Source organism: Electrophorus electricus, chromosome 1 (genome assembly GCF_013358815.1).
Source record: "Electrophorus electricus isolate fEleEle1 chromosome 1, fEleEle1.pri, whole genome shotgun sequence".
Lineage (NCBI taxonomy): Eukaryota > Metazoa > Chordata > Actinopteri > Gymnotiformes > Gymnotidae > Electrophorus > Electrophorus electricus.
In genome coordinates this window covers 25,899,077-25,916,183 of record NC_049535.1, presented here as the reverse complement: position 1 = coordinate 25,916,183, position 17,107 = coordinate 25,899,077, and the positions used below count along the sequence as shown (strand labels likewise).

Below are 17,107 nucleotides of genomic sequence, written 5' to 3'. Positions count from 1 at the left end.
CTATTCTATAATGAAGCACACACACATCTCATTTCATTCTTTCCAGCCCCCCCCCACCCCCGCACAGCATCTGTTTTGAACCTTCTTTTTACATTTTCACACAATCCATTCCACTCTTTCTCTTGCCCTCGGCTACTAACTTGTAAATATGACACATATACCTACCATCTCCCCTTCTACCTCTGTCCCAATTTCAAATACAGATTCAAATTTTTTTGCAAAGTCATGGTATCCAGATTATATGCGACCAGCAAATAATCCTCTTTCATATCAGTGAATAGCTCTTTATATTACTGTCATCTGAGCCACTGCAGTAATGGGGGGTGGGGGGTGGGTACTACTGGTGAACCAGTCTGTGTTGTTTGCTGGGAAAAATGTTACCCCTCACGCGTTCTGCACAGATGCACAAGTTCCTACCCAGCACAAATTTACAGCAGTTATGATTCAATAATTCATAAAATGAGACACATAAAGGTTTGCCAATTCCTTTAGGAAGATATGTGTGTGCGTGTGTGTGTGTGTGCGCGTGTGCGCGCGTGCGTGTGCGTGCGTGCACGTGTGCGTGCGTGTGCATTTGTGTGTGCGCGTGCGTGCGTGTGTGTGTGTGTGCGTGCGCGCGTGTGTGTGCGTGTGCGTTTGTGTGTGTCACAGGCAAGTGATGGAGACAAGAGAGCTGTCTGTGGTGGCTGGAAGCTTCATTGGATTTCAGCTGATGTTCTCCGGCATGAGTCCATTAGTGTCATCTACCTTAACACAGGGCTATGGCAAACTTCCCCCTCAAAAGCTCACTGAGTGGAACTCCAGGTACACTAACCCCAAGCCTCTCACACACACGTGTTTTGTATAGACAATAACAGATTCACTGAAACATGTTCAGCAAACATGTCTACATCACAACTGTCCATTTGTTTTGCTATTTTGTATCCTACATCCCCAAAGAAAAGGTCATAAAATGTCAGATTAATCAGGCTCCACACCTATGTGGTACACTTTTATAATTTTACATTTTTATAGCTAAAGAGTCTGTGCATGCAGAGTATAGTTCTAGTGAGGGTAAGATTATGATAAGATGGTTAAGATCTGAGCGGGGGCTCAGAGTTAGACTCCGCTTTCGCAAGTAGGCCATAGGAAATGGTATAGAACTCCTTTAAAAAGTGAAGCACCTTATCATCACAATGTGTGGCCTTCAACGTGGATGGTTCTCAATAGAAGAGTGCATCTGCTGGTGAATGTGAAGCTCTGCAGGCTCTTGGGGCCACTAATCAAACCACAGTGCTCCTCCACCCTCATGCAGAAAGAATTCTATACATACCCTTGGGCTCCATCTTTGTTCAACAAAATAAAAAAAACATGTTTACTCATTGCTAGGCAAAATCTAACTGCCACTGATGTCCAGGAGTACAGCTACACTTGGGCTCACTATGTATGGTGTTTTGTGAGGTGTGGCTCTGACTGACCGCCCATCTTTGTGTTCCCAGGCTCGTGTCCACTGTCCATGCACTCATCGTGGGCCTTTTCTGCCTCTATATCTTGTGGTTCGACGACGCCGTCAACGCAGACCCCGTCTGGTAAGAGTAAGACGAAGAGCCTAAAGGGAAGCCCTGCTCTTTTAGACTTTCGTCTCCACTCAGTAGCCTCCCACCACCCCCTCCCCCGGCAGTGATCCAGACCGAAATGTGTATAGGGTATTTGGGAAAGTTACCAGTGAGCACTGCACTTTTGTGGGAAGTCCATTTGAAGCTAAAGGTCAAATACTCACAAATGAAATTGCAGAAACTTTTCAGAGTGCCTTTTAGAATGTATGTTAAGAATCCTAATGTCTGAACAGGTTGAGGTCATTGCGTGGGGAGCTATTCACTCATACCAGTGTTGTGAAAATAAGCCTTTCCGTGAATGGCTACGCTAAAATGCACCTGCATCGTGACACTTGTAGCAGGGGGTTGGAGGCTGTCTTGGAGCACAGAATTGTCCTCTCATTCTTGTTTGTCCTCTTGTCTTTCTCTCTTTTCCTGTTCTTCTGTCCCTCTCTGATTCTTTTCTTTTTGCCTGCTGCCTGTCTGGTCTGCATCTTTGCATCCTGAAAGAGAAGAATGGTAATGTCTCCTTGGGGCTCTCCCTCTCGCTCTCCATCTCCCCCACACATGTGCCTCTTTCTCTCTGCTTGGCCAGTTCTTCTCCTTCTTAGAGTTGTGCTCTTCATTATTATAGTGTCTTCATGCCTCCCTCATTGCTATGTCTGTCTGTCTGTTTCGCTATTTTTCCCATTTCTCTGCATTATTCTCCCTTATGGTAGTTGATCTTGATCTCTTTGTCTCATCTTGGTGGTTTTGCTTTCTGTATTTCTCTCTCTTTCCCTCTCCCTCTCGTTCTCTGTCTTTTGTCCTGATCAGTGTGTCAGCAAGCTCTTAGATCGCACCTTGTTGGGAGAGCTGACAGCACACAACAGCAGTCTCTTCTCACTCTGTTTGGCTGTCTGTCTCTCTCTAATACTTACACACACACACACACACACACACACACACACACACACACACACACACACACACACACACAAGAACCAGCACCTTATGCGACACCGTTCCGTGTGGACACCTCACACCCACTACCTGCTACTCTCTTTGTGGGATAACACTTCCATCTCCCTCCTTGTTCCTGTGTCTGCTAAGTGTACTTTGGCCAGCAAATGCTGATTAGACAAAAAGCAAGAAAGTGAGTGCTGGAAAGAAGCCCTGCCAACCACCAGCGGGACACGCCCACCTTCAGTCAAAGAAACCTGTCTGCTCCCCAGTCTGGGAGTTTTCAGAAAGTGTTTGCAGATACAAGCATGTGCACGCTCTATCCTCTCAGCCAGCTGTCTGTCTGTCTGTCTGTCTGCTGCTAGGAGCTTTGGTCATGCTCATAGTGGAATGCCTGCTTCCATTGGAGCTTGCAATATCCCCTTTTGCTGTTTTAGTTACACTTTTTCTTCAGAGCCTGTCTGATATAGAAAGTCTCTGTGTATCATATGGTGCTGCTGTTCTCTTTAACTTTGCATTTGTAAATGCAACGAGTCAATGCATTGATTTAATATAAGGTGTAGTATTACGATGAACAAAAGTACATACTGGCTTTTTCTGTAGACATGTTTGGTAAAGAATAAAACAACCCTGTTACTCTTCCTATGTTAAATTGTACCATATGTTTTGTATAGCCGAAAATATAAGAAGGATCAGGAGCGAGATGCGAGTGCAAAAGCCCCAAATTTTCATTTCAAGAATAATATCCACAATGGAGAAAAATGCTTCATAAACAAAGCGGAGAGTCAGACTTGTATTGTCTCTAGGATGTTAAGGAAGTTCAATGTAAAGCACTGAACTCCAACACCTGTGGGGTTTAAACAGTGTGCTAGATCGTCTGTTTCTGAATTGATTCATCACTCTCATTTGTTTCTTATTCAATTGAAGTGGGTGACAGTGATCATTGGAGTGGCTGAATGCAGTGGATGATGTGTGCTGTGTGAATGTTGGCTGGATACTGGCCAGAGCATGAGAGTACACACACCTCTACCCCAAGGTCTGATTGGAGCCTGTGTGCGGGGGCAGCCAGGGCAACAAGGAGCGGGCCTAGATGGGTGAGCACGGTGGCATCAATGTCCCGTGGAGGTGGAGCAGAAACAGCAGGGTCGACTTTGTCTAAGGGATTTGATTTCCCCCAGCAGTCCTAACTGACGAAAGATGTGCAGGAAGAGGAGGTTGGCAGTCCCCAGATCTGTGGCAAGAGCTGGAATGAAACAGCCCATCTTTGAAAGGCAATTGACAATCGAAAGAATGGTGGTGTTACCTTCTGAAGTAGGGAAATCTGTGATGAAGTCGACTGCTATGTGGGACCAGGACAGGAACAGGCTGCATTTTGCCTGTAGGAGGTCTGCGTAGAATCTTGCTACTAGTGCAGGCAATGCAGGAGGCCACATGATTGAAGACATCTTACTGCATGGTGGGCCACCTGTACTTGACTGCGATTAGTTGTGTTGTTCGCATAGATCCCGGGTGGCCCATTCCCAGAGCGATATGGGCCCACGTAGAGAGGGGAGCGACACTGGTGCAAATGTATAGTCAGGGGTTTGGTCAGCAGAGGTGAGGCTTGGCCTGCATAATGGGTTGTCCCAGATCCCACCTGATGGCTCCCAGGAAACAGGAGGGATGCAGGATAGGCTCCTGGTTGGTGGGTATGGCCTCTGGGACAGACTGAATTGACAGGGTGTCTGCCTTGGGGTTCTTGGATTCCAGGCAATAAGTGATGGAGAAATTGAACCAGGAAAAGACCACCTGGCTTGGCTGGAGTTGAGGCATTTGGCTGTTTGGAAGTATTGGGGGTTACATACCACATAAAACAAATGGTTGCCGAGTGCCGTTTAACTAATGCCTCCACTCGTCAGATGTGAGCTTGGTGGCCAAATGTAATTTCTCTCTGCAGGAGACTTTTTTTTTAAAGGCCACTGGTTTATGTTTGAAGGTGTTACCTTAATGCAATGATAGCACCACTGCCACTCTCGCATTACTTACATCCACCTCCATAACAAAGGGCCTGGAAGGGTCAGGATGTTGCAGGACCGGAGCAGTTGTGAACACCCTCTTCAGATCCTCAAAGGCCTCCTCTGCCACAGAACTCCATTCCATTTTGGTGTTTCCCCCATAGAGTAGGTCAGTGAGAGGATTGGCCTTAGCACTAAACCCCCTGAAAAGTGCCTATAGCAAAACCCAGAAAGTTCTGTAGGTCATGGCACGTCTGGAGGCAGGGCCACCTGGTCACCGCCTCCACCCTAGTCCACCTTTAGATGTTCTGCATACGTACATTGGCCACGATTATAAGGTAGACTAAGTAGCTGATCTCACACAGATCTCACACTTTAGTAGCTGACTCACACTTTAGTAGCCTAAGTAGCTGACTTACACTATACACAAATTGCAGTATAGGTGGTTCTGAAAAGAGTGTGGAGTACCCAGTGTATGTCACAGACTTCTTGGTCCAAGGAAGAGGGATGGATCAGAATGTCATCGAGGTAAACAATGACAGATCTACTCAAGTATTCCTGAAAGACATCATTAATGAACACCTGCAAGACAGAAGGTGATGTGGCGAGGCCATAGGGGGGGACTAAGTATTCATTCATATTGGCCAGAAGATGTTCTGAAAGCAGTCTTACAGTCTTTACCTTCCTTAAACCTGACAAGGTTGTAGGTGTTGCATCGATCTAATCTCTTGAGCCCGATATTAGTAACAAGAGGCTATGTGGCTAGGAGAGAATTCAAGCTCCTGTAGTCTACTCAAGGCCTCAGCCCACTATCCCTTTTAGTAAAGAAAATGCTAACTGCGGTCTGCGAGGTGGAGATGCATATGTACACCTACGTTAAGGCCCCAGTAAGGTATTCAGTCATGAGGTCTTGATACTGGGCCTGAATGGAGATTTTGGACTCTGAGTTGGGACTTTCAGTAGAGGTGGGCCAGGATAGGGCCACAGGAGTGAGACAGTGAGTGTGGCAATAGGGGGACAATTCAAGTACATCATTGCTTTGCTAGGAAATGAGGGGGTCATAGGTATATAACCAGGGAAATCCTAAAGTGTGGGACATGAGGAGGAATTGATAATTAAAGGGAAATGTGTTCTGAATACAGGGCACTGATAAGGTGTATCTGATGTGAGATGAATCCCATCCCTACATGTCCTCCATCCAGTGCTGTCACAGCCAAGGCAGACAACAGCAGCAAGCAGTTCAAGCTCGAGATCCTCAGCGAGTGCATGGTCTATGAGATTCCCTGCCATTCAGGAGTCAACTAATGCACAGCACAGAGAGAGTGACCCTTGTGCGAAACTCTGAGGGGCAGAGTGAAGGAGTATGTGGATGAGGGAAAGGTAGTTGCTAGTGGAAATAATGCTTGTAGTAGAAGGATGACAGGGAGTGCAGCCTGAGAGCTCATGGTAAGCGTTGCCACAGTATAATTAGAGGTGCAGCCTTGAGTGCCTTTTTTTTTCTCTGCAGAGGACAGGTGGGTGCCCCCAAGCTACATCAGTTCAACTTGGGCCACTGGATTCTGCACTGGCAGAGTCAATGTCCATGGAGATGAGCTGTGGCTAGAAGGAAGATATGGTTTTCTTCAGTGAGGCAGTCTCACAAGATGGCATGGTTGACCACCTCTTGTAAGGTCTGAACCTCTTCCTGGCAGGAGAGCTCAGCCTTTAGTTCACCTCTCAAGCCATGCACAAATATCGATTAACACCTTTTCATTCTAGCACGTGGCAGCAACCAGTGTCCGGAACTCCAAGACGTACTCAGTCACTGAACAGGAGCTCTGCTTGAGATATAGCAGAGCTCTACAGCAAACCCTAGCCTGTTTAGAATGGTGGAAGACAGAATTGAGTTGTCTTGTGAATGCTGGGTAATCATGCCTCACGCCAATTCATCAGCAGCACATTATTTAGCCCTCCCTATGAGCCTGCTGATTTCAGACGTCACTTTGGCATAATCCGACAAATGCAGTTGGTAATTGAAATACAGTTCACACTGCACAAAGAACCCTCACAACCTTCAGAGTTACTGTCATTCAACTCCAGGGTAGCAATGTGATAACTGGAAAGCCTAGAGGAAGAAGAGACAACGGGTTTGCCAGCTACAACCGGAGGACTCGCAGTGGCACAAAGATTTGCCAGCTCCAAACCTTGGTCTGCCAAAAACAGACCAATATTGGTGTCCAATAACAATGCCTTGAAGGCTGACAGCCTCAGCCACAGATGCTGCACACCCTAGAGCTCCCTTGGTCTGGCTTAGCAGTCTGTGACATTCTGGAAGCAGGAGTGAGATGCAAGTGCAAAAACACATTATTTTAAGAATAATATCCATAATTGAGGAAAGAAGTCATTGAGCCAGGCTTGCACAGTCTCTAGGGACATTCGGTGCAAAGCACTGCATTCGGACACCTGTGGGGTTTAAAAAGTGTGCTAATGCATAGGAAACAGGTGAGTGATGATTCACTAAGTGGGAGATTGTGATCAGGGGACTGGCTGAGTGCTGTGATTGACATGTGGGTAATGTCAAGTCAAATTTATTTATATAGCACTTTTTACAATAGATGTTGTCACAAAGCAGCTTTACAAATGTCCAAGTCCAAGCCCCCAGTGAGCAAGCCAAGGGCGACACAGGCAAGGAAAAGCTGCCTAAAGCATGAGGAAGAAACCTTGAGAGGAACCAAGACTCAAAGGGGGGGGGCTCATCCTTCTCTGGCTAACAACAGACACCACAATAGTAACAATATAGACAGTAATGAGCAGAATAAATAGTGAAAAAGAAACAAAAAAAATTAATAAAATGAAAAAAAAGCAATGTCTAGTCCAGTTTTCAAGAAGCCCTGGTTTGGTCCCGATGGTGTGCACGTGTCTGAAACCCATCCCGCACAAGAACCTCCATCAAGTGCATCAGAGAAGTAATTGGCTGGGGTGGAGGTGTGGGCAACAGCAGGGGACATCAGGGGGTGGTGGGAGTAGCCATGGCAGCTGAGATGGATTGAAGCTCAGTAACATCATGACATCAGGGGTAGGTGTGCTTCAACAGAAAGAGAGAATAGATTATTAGGCATGTCCAGGTATAAGGGTGTGTAAGTTATTGAACTATAATGTGCAAAGATGGACTCCAGGAGATCTAGCTATGGCAGCATATCTAAATGGATAGATCCATAAGGAAGCACAGGCAAGAGGGCACCCTGGAACATCAGCACTCCGCCACTCTCAGTCAAGAAACTTGAGTCACAGCATCATAATATCCCAGCTTACCATAACTCTCATTGCCCATAGACCCCCAGATCTACACCTTTACCTAAAATGGGATTTAATAAAATGCCTGATTGTACACATTTTCAGCCTAGACTTAAATTTTGAGACTGCGTCTGAGACTCGAACATTTATAAGAAGGTTATTCCATCGTGTGGGAGCTTTATAGGAAAAGGCTCTGCCCCTTGTGGTAGATTTTATTATTATTGGTACTAGTAAAGAGTCTGCACCTTTTGATCTAAGCAGACTTGGTGAGTCGTAATGCACTAGGGGTTTTCTAAGGTACTGTGGGGCAAGACCATTCAGTGCTTTGTAGGTCATTAGTATTTTATAATCGATACGAAATTTTACTAGGAGCCAGTATAAAGTAGCTAAGAGAGGAGTGATATGATCAAATTTTCTAGTTCTAGTAAGAACTCTGACTGCTGCATTTTGAACTAGCTGGAGCCTGTTTAGGCACTTAGTGGTACAGCCAGATAGTAAGGCATTACAGTAGTCCAATCTGGAAGTGATAAATGCATGGATCTTTTCTGCATCATGTGAGGAGAGTATGTTCCTAATCTATGCAGTGTTCCTGAGGAGGAGAAAGGCGGTCCTAGAAATATTATTTACATGAGATTCGAACGAGAGACTGGGATCCATAATTACTCCAAGATCTTTTATTTGTTAGAGATGATGTGATTGGGAGACCATTGAGGATCATTGAGTAATTAGAGACTGAGGACCTAGATGTCGCTGGGCCTAATAGAAGCACCTCTGTTTTGTCAGAATTAAGTGAGAGAAGGTTTCTCAACATCCAGTGTCTGATGTTCTTTATGCATTCCTCAGTAATACTAAGATGATATATGTCCTGGTTTAGCTGAGACATATAGCTGAATATCATCAGCGTAGCAGTGGAAACTAGCACAGTGATTATATATAATGTCACCTAGAGGTAGCATATATAAAGAAAAAAGCAGAGGCCCTAGAACAGATCCTTGATGTACACCATAGTTAACCTTTTTGTATGCTGAGAAGTCTCCATTTATGTTAACAAACTGTTAGCGACCAGCTAGATAAGATTTAAATCAAGAAAGGGCTATTACACTAATCCCAACAACATAATCAAATCTATTTAGTAAAATGTTGCGATCTATGGTGTTAAATGCTGCACTCAGTTCAAGCAATATAAGCAAAGAGACATCCCTGGTCAAAAGCCAACAACAGATCATTAACTACTTTAATCAGTGCTGTCTCTGTACTACGATGAGGCCTAAACCTTGAGTGAAAGACTTCATGTATCTTGTTTTGAGTCAAGTATGAGCTTAGCTGCTGAGCTACAGCTTTTTCTAGGATCTTGGAAATAAATGGAAGGTTTGAGATCGGCCTGTAGTTTTATACCTGAAATGGGTTGAGGTTAAATTTTTTGATAAGTGGTGTGATTACTGCTATGAATGATTTAGGTACATTGCCAAGATTCAAGGAGATGTTTGTTAAATTTAGTAAAGGTTAAATTACTTCAGGTAGGATTTCCTTAAGAAAGTGTATGGGCAGTGAATCTAGTAAGCAAGTGGAAGATTTTGAGCGCCAGATCAGAGATGTAAGTTCTGGATCTTGGATATATGTAAAGGATTCTAGAGTCTTTTTGAGCTTGGTTGTTCTGATATCTAAGTAGCTGCCAACGTTAATACTTTGAATGTTATCTCTAATGTGCTTAATTTTCTCATTGAAGAAATTCAAGAACTAATTACTACTATGTGATGTTGTAATCTGAGAATTAGTATAAGGTTTATTCCTAGTTAGATGTGCAATTATACTAAATGGAAATCTAGGATTATTTTTATGATCTTACTGTAGGGCAGACTTTATAGTTGGCTTAAGAACCACACCACTTCAGGATTTTATTGGCCAAAGGTCAACATACATTGTAATTATAGTCAGTTATAGGGTTTTAAACAGTTTTAGTCATACCAGTTCCGCACTAATCTAATCCACTACCTACCTCTATTTTTCATCAAATGTGTGTTGCATAGCCTGATAACCAAATTTGGTTTTAATTGATTGGTTCAATCGCAGTGTAACTTGCCACTCTCAGTGCTACTTCGAGGAGGCTCCTACGAGGGCAGAGTGTTTGTGTGCAGTCACCCATAGGTCTGCATTTAAAGTTTTCCTCCAGGAGGTACGTGACTCAGCATAGGCTTAGAGCCATTTTGGAGAGCAGCATCTACGAAGGGCTATGTGGCCAGCCTCCAGGCAGAAAACCATTCCCTACAAGTGTCCACATAAGGCTGGGGTAAATGAATTGCATAATCCAGTGAGCTAGACATGTGCTTAGCTAAAGGAGGCAAAGACCTCTTACATGGCCAGAAACTTTAGAATGAACTTTTCTATCTGCCTGATATCGTTCATTGACCCAAACCTATAAATATTTATAGTTATAAAGTTCATGCAGAGACTGGACTGTAAGGAGATAAAACAGTAGGCAGGAGAAAGCTTGACGGTCTTCTGTGCTTTTAGTATAAGGGTATATGGATATAGGTTTCTGTTAGAGGTTTGAGGTGTGTCTGTGTGTGCGTGCGCGCGCGCGCACAGGCACAAGTAAGATCTAGTGAGGCTAAGGAGTGAGAATGGCTCTTTTACCAAGGCCAAAAGGCCAGTGAAGGTGACAGCAGCGCCATCTGGTGGGGTAACTACCTCCCAGTGCTCATAGGAGAGTGGTTTCACACACGCTCCGATACCAACACTGCCCGACACACACACCATCTTTGCTAATGGACACCTTCCATTGAGTGCGTATATGTTACAAGATCACTTTACTATGAAAGAGGCATGTGTTATACACAGTACACAAAACCAAACACATTGTCACATGCTAAAAAGAGAAAAAGAAAGAATAGCACTATAAAGGTATTTTAACCTGCTTATCACTGGCTTCTCACAGAACTTATGTTCAGACTGAACACCCCTACCCCTTCCTATAGGCTGTTCACTTGGTTGTTGCTGTGATAAGACTTTCATATCCACTTAACACATTATACAACATTCGTTATTTATCATAATTCCAAAACACAATCAATAAGACAATTTGTTTTTTGTTGTTGTTGTTTGCTTTTTGCTTTTTCTATCTTTTTAAAAGTTTTTCTAAAGTATAGCGCAAAAAGTGCCCTGCATGGTAATTCACCCTTCATTGCGAAAGACACTAATATGATTAGGTGTTGGGTCATCTGTATTCTAGACGTTTCTGTGGATAGCACACTGAACACAGTGAAGGCAGCAGCTGGTATCCAAAGGCAATGCATGAGCCTCCACCCCTCACAACACAATGCACTCAGCGAGCACTCGCACACCCTCCTTTATCCACCACTGAGGAGTATAAGCAACCTGAAAGGTTGGAGGCGGAGCGGAACTAGGCTCAGGTAGCACAAGAGTAGATGCTAGCATATGTAACATCTGTCACACAGTGGTGTTGACTGGCCAGGCAGACTGGTTGTGGGCTTATGTATTTTCAGAAAGTATTTACTGTGATGTGTATTTAATAACTGCTGTGATCTTGGGACTTCTCAATGTTTCAAAAATGCTTTTTATTTGTTGAAAAGCAAAGGAGTGAAAATAATGATGTCCTCATGAGGCTACTACTCCAAGTACTTGGTAACAACCTTGATCCTAATGTAACTTGATATATGCACTTGACAGAGGAATATTTCAGTCAGTTGTATATAATCTTCTGCTTCTTTGTGCTGTTCTATTTAAGGATGTTGATTTGCTAAATGTTTGGATTTTGTTACATGCTTCTACAATCCCATACACTCTTGCTTTCCTTCTCTCCTTCTTCATAGGGGAGACCCCAATTTGGTAAAGCTCAATGTCGCGATTACTTGTGGCTACCTGCTTTATGGTAAGTATTTGACTCAGGCCTTACACACACAAAAACACACACACACACACACACACACACACACACACACACACAAAAAGCCATATATCTGTTCACAGTTCTGTCTTTGTGTCTCTGTCTCAGACTTGTTGCTGCTGGCTTGCAACTGGAGCACCATGGGAGACAGCTTTTTTGTGTGTCACCACTTGGCGGCGCTCTATGCATATGGATATGTGCTGGTGTGCATGTTATTCAGGAATTTCAAATTATCACACAGTGATTGTTTTCAAATATTCAGCATTAAGTATATTTCAAATGGTGTCATTTTTTGCATTTTGGTATGTTTCACACACTATTATTATTATTATTATTAGTAGTAGTAATCATTTTGGCCCATTTTTACAGACACGTGGAGTGCTTCCATATTTTGCCAATTTCCGTCTTATTTCAGAACTATCAACACCATTTGTGAACCAGAGGTAAAAATAAATAAATAATCCTTAAAATCAGTAGTAAAAGCCATATTCCCCTTTCCTTTCTTCTGTGAATATATGCCCCTTACCTAACTTCTCTTCTTCTCCCATAGGTGGTTCTTTGAAGCACTGGCCTACCCTCGTTCTCACCAGCTGGTGGTAGCTAATGGTGTGGCTATGGCTGTTGCCTTCTTCCTAGTGCGCATCGCCGTGATGCCCCCTTACTGGGCCAAGGTCTTTGGCACCTTCGGCACACCAGCTTTCGAGAGCCTGGGCCTCGGAGCCCAGGTGGCCTGGATCATGTCTTGCGTGTGCCTGGATGTCCTCAATGTAATCTGGATGTACAAAATCGCCCGTGGCTGCTACCGGGTCATTACCGGCTCAGGGGGAAAGAAGAAAGGCAACAAGGTGGGCCCAGCTGAGCCAAACCACATCAACAACCACCTGGACTGAACTGGGGAGAAGGGAGGGGGTTGAGGTCCAAATGGAGAGTCGATGCCATTGTGGCCCACAGTTTCAGAAAGTCCCCCCTGCTGGACCAGGAAACAGTAACTGCTGCGTATTGGCCAACATGATCTAACATAAACAACTGAACTGATTCTTGTTTCACTAGGGAATGTGTTTACGGAGTCCATGAACCTACGTGGTATTCTCCCCAAGGTTCTCTGTTGCTCTCTTTGCTTACCCAGGGTTGCTTGAGCATCAAGTGGTAACAAACGTCCCCAGGCATTCAGTATGGACCCACAGCAAAAAGCCTAGTCCACTCAAGTGCCTCAGAACACAAGGACAAGCAATAGAACATGGGGTTCACCAACCTAGATCTATGAAAACTCGAGTTCTCACAGCTCATTGTTGGAGTTCTTTCTTGTCAGTCATCCAGCAGATCTACCACCTTCTGTCCCAGGGTGGCATTTTAGAGGTCTTCCTGTTTCCTGTACATGGTGAACAGAGACCCACACCAAGGTGCCTCTCATCCACAGATTTTGGAACTCTTCTATTCAGACATCAGTTTGGCAGGATTTGGATGGAGCATGAGCTTTCTCTGTAGCTCTCCACCTTCATTTTAATGCCCCTTTATTTGTGTTTCCCTGCCTCCATTCTGCTGAGAACCATGGATGGCTCATGTGTCTCTTTAGTCTGGCTACACTGCACTCATGTCCCCTTCAGAATCTGCAGGTCCAATCCATCCACCGTTAAAATCTCAACTCTACCTCTACCTCTCCTCCCTCTCGTCGAGGCTACTGTCATAGCAGCAGTCCACACCAGGCACCCCAAAAAACCCCAGCAGGATCTCATCATGGTATCAGGCACCGAACAATGTTCTGTCCTAATCTGCCACACTAACAATAAGACTCCCCACCTTCAGCATCATGGTCCGCACCTCCCTGGAAGCCTGCTTTCCTTGCACAGCACAGCTGGTCTCTGTCTTTCTGGATGCGAGGAACCAAATGAGGAGTCGTGCAGGTATCTTCACCAGTGCCCCAAGGTGTTGCTCATTTCACCGTGGGCATCTCCACAGGCATGGCTGCATCATGCTTCTGATATCTGTGAAGATGTATTAGATGGTATTCATTTGCAGTATTGTGTAAAGCAGAAGTGTATTGAGGCTTGTTTTTCAGCCCAGTACTAGAAATCTCTTTCTGCTTCAGTAATGTATTTAGAGGGTTTTTATTTTTTATTCTGCCTGCTAGTCATCCAGACTCTGCTCCAAACCCACACTATCAATGGGACTTCTGCCTCACCTTCAGCTTTTCCCGTATCTGAGCTGCTGTTCTCTGTAAGCTCATAAATTATTCCGCTTTTCATTGGCTCACTTTTTTCATTGGCTTGCTAATTAGTTTTTAAAACTAATAAGACTAATAAGCTGTGGACTCAGTAAGTGGCATTTTGTAATGTCAAAAAGTGAAGATATGGGTTTCTACTTGTGAGTTGTTGCTTTGTACTGTCAAAATGGCTATGTTTTATTCTCTGTGGTGCTTGTCTTAACAGCCTGTGCATCTAAATGGTATGTCTCCTTCAGTCACCCGAAGTCAAGGCACGATTGCACAAACACACTGTACTGTTTGTTCAGAATGTATTAAGTAGGGATGCACAGATAATTGGTATTTTCATGTGCATATCCTGATAAAATATTTATATCTTATGTAACGTTTAAGCATAAACAGCGACAGTAATTCATAAAACTGTATAAATGCAGCAGTTTTCCCATGCAGATTTTGTTTACAATAATATGATAGCAGAAGCATGAAATAACTATAATAGGGCCAACTGCACACCTCCTCAGTGTCGTGGTGAATTAATTAGCCGAACATATGGTGAAATTAATTTGCCATGTCAGTGACTTTAAATATCCATATCTTGTGATTGTAAGACCTTAACTGCTGAAAACACTAGTGTGTAAATGATCATGCTTAGGGTTCAGGTCATTGGCCACCACAACTCATTATTGAGCACATTGGCCAGGCTTAGCCCTTGTTATTTCTGTGCATTTGGAAAGTTATACACTCGGATGAGTGCCTCCCCTCACTCATTTGATAAAGTGAAAATGTGTGGAACTAACATTTTCTGCCTTGTTTCCCTTTGTCTCACTGTTTAATGTAGTACTTTTTCCAGCCAAGTATTACTAAAAGAGGGATTTTTCTCAGAAACAAAACCAAGCTCATAAGAGAATGTGATTTTTATGACACCTGGAATTATATATGACTGGACATGCGAAAGTGAGGTTAAAAGGTCTTGATAAATAGGTCTGGGGTGGACATCATGAGAATGTTTGTTTGTTCTTGCCTTATGTCCACATCTGCCGCTAACCAAATACTCTCGCAAGCCTTCAGTATTTAAAGATATGATGAGATTTTTTTTGTTTTGTTTTTTGAGAGAGAGAGAAAGACATTTTAAGATGTAATGACAATTGGAATCTGTAATTACAATGTAATTATGTCTCATGAGGCTGTCTGAAGTGAGCTATGGTTTGTGGTTCTGTGAATGGAGGTACCAGATATTTAGCATTCACAATACGACATCCAAACAGCTGTTGCATTCTGGGATGGATCCAGTGGCACCCAGCTCACAGTGGGACTTTTTTTTGGTTGATCTGTGTTACCACAGCAGAGCTGCTCAGAATAAATAGCGAGTTAAGCCCCTTTGTCTGGATAAAACCACAAATGACTGCTAGAGATAGTGTTACTTTCTGTACAATTATATAGACAATGCATCAATGATATGAAACATTTTATAGTATTTGGATTGTAGTATTGTAAGACAGTTTCTTTTTTGCACAGGGCATGCTTTGGAGGTTTTCTGTTTGGGGGGTTAATGGGGTAATGTATGGGTTAATATGAGCACATGTTTCTCTGACTATCAACTGTAAAGTTAGCATAGCGCTAACATTACCAATTTAGCTGTTTTGCAGCAAAAACGGTACAATTGAACTTCTATAGCTGTAACAGTACGACTGTACTTGTATAGCTGTAAAGTTAGTACAAGGCTACGGTTAGCATCTCTGCTACTAACTCCATAAATATGATGAGTCTTAAGAACAGTGAGCCATTCTTTGTTTCCTCTGTAACTTTCGAAAGCAAAGTGAATGAAGTGCTGTTGTGCTGCATGAATAGAAAGCCTGATAGTTCATCAGTATTGACTGACTTGTCTTGGTCATTTCTGTTGTGCAATCTCTTGGCCAGTCAAGTCCCAGTATCAAGTAATTAGTTAACATGAAAGGGGAAGACTTCTCTAATATATAGGCCAAGTGGCTGGGGAAAAATGACTAATGTCAGCAATAATAATAACAAGAAAGAAGGAATAAATGAATATGAATAGAATGATTCATATAAATCATTTGTATTGTAGGTAATTTTGTTTTCTGTTAACTTTTTAAATTGTCTTTTAATGCAATATCATGTATATTTACCATTTGTTTTGTCTGAAGATTTTAATGTGAATGCATACACTACAGTGGGAAGTGCAGACATTTGTCCTGGCACCAGTATAGCATGGCCTCGACATGTCCTAGCAGCAGTTGAGTCTTATTTGAAAGTGTTGCTCAATAAATTTGAGGGCATTTAGCACATTCGTTTTTTGTCCTTATTTTGTGTCTGTGGTCCTGAGACGTGGTTCATCTCTTTGAAATCCTATACTAAAACCTGACTGTTAAAAAGAAATTATGCCTGATAGAACAAACCAATGAGAAGTCTTAGTTTAGGACATTCATTCACTGAAATGTCTATGTACTGTAGTTCAGTGATGTTCAAGCTTTTATAGAATTTATCAAATTCATAATAGCAATAAAAGCAGTAGTGGAGCACTTTACCATCATACACCTTTTGTTGAAATTTTTATACTGTGATTATTAATGTATTTGTTGACTTTACATAAGTACAAGTTACTACAATAGTTCTTTAAGCCCAAAGTTTTGCCCTTTGACTGCTTAAATGCTTATATCCACATTAAGGGTGATTTAGCAGTACTCGTGTACTGTGGCCACAAGCCAGTTATTTATTTGATTGAGATGTTAATTGAAAGGTCCTTGAGATTAAACAGCTTTGTCTTGAAAAACTAGGGAATAGATTTTTTTTTTTTTATGGATGAGTGATGACTCAGGCAATTTACAGTGCTCTCTGTCCATCTATGTCACATTTCCCACATTTCCAAGAAAATTTGAACACAAAGAGCGAAACATGGGATCAGGTAGGTTGACTTCCTCCAGCACTGCAGCTATTTACATCACTGGTGTTAAGAGCAAAGTGGCCCAGTAGCCAATTTAGGACATGTGCTTAATCCTTTGTTTATACATGCATGTCTATGTCCCTTTGTTAGTCTATAAATCAACAGAAATAACCAGATGATATCACACATTCCCCCGGGTCTGCTTAGACAGTCCTCCCCTAGACTCCTATTGTAGAATTTTAACATGAAGTTACAACCCACCTACAATTATGACAGCATTCACATAGCCAGCTATGAGTTAATACAATTGCTTAAACAAAT

The 17,107-nt window shown here is 43.0% G+C and overlaps 1 protein-coding gene across 7 annotated transcripts in view; it reads left to right on the top strand.

Annotated features, from left to right (window-relative positions):
- tlcd4b (TLC domain containing 4b) overlaps positions 1-16,188 on the top strand; it is a 23,599-nt gene extending 7,411 nt beyond the window's left edge. For 6 of the 7 annotated variants that reach the window (XM_027006598.2, XM_027006594.2, XM_027006593.2 and 3 more), the window contains 6 exons: positions 652-804; positions 1,479-1,568; positions 11,614-11,672; positions 11,796-11,890; positions 12,057-12,130; positions 12,238-16,188. In XM_027006598.2, coding sequence (XP_026862399.1) covers positions 659-804; positions 1,479-1,568; positions 11,614-11,672; positions 11,796-11,890; positions 12,057-12,130; positions 12,238-12,577 — 804 coding nt within the window. In that variant the 5' untranslated portion in view covers positions 652-658 and the 3' untranslated portion in view covers positions 12,578-16,188. Of the gene's footprint in view, positions 1-651; positions 805-1,478; positions 1,569-2,089; positions 2,094-11,613; positions 11,673-11,795; positions 11,891-12,056; positions 12,131-12,237 lie in introns of those variants that run through there. The other variant, XM_035526722.1, reaches the window with a different exon arrangement.
- Positions 16,189-17,107: the final 919 nt, after the last annotated feature.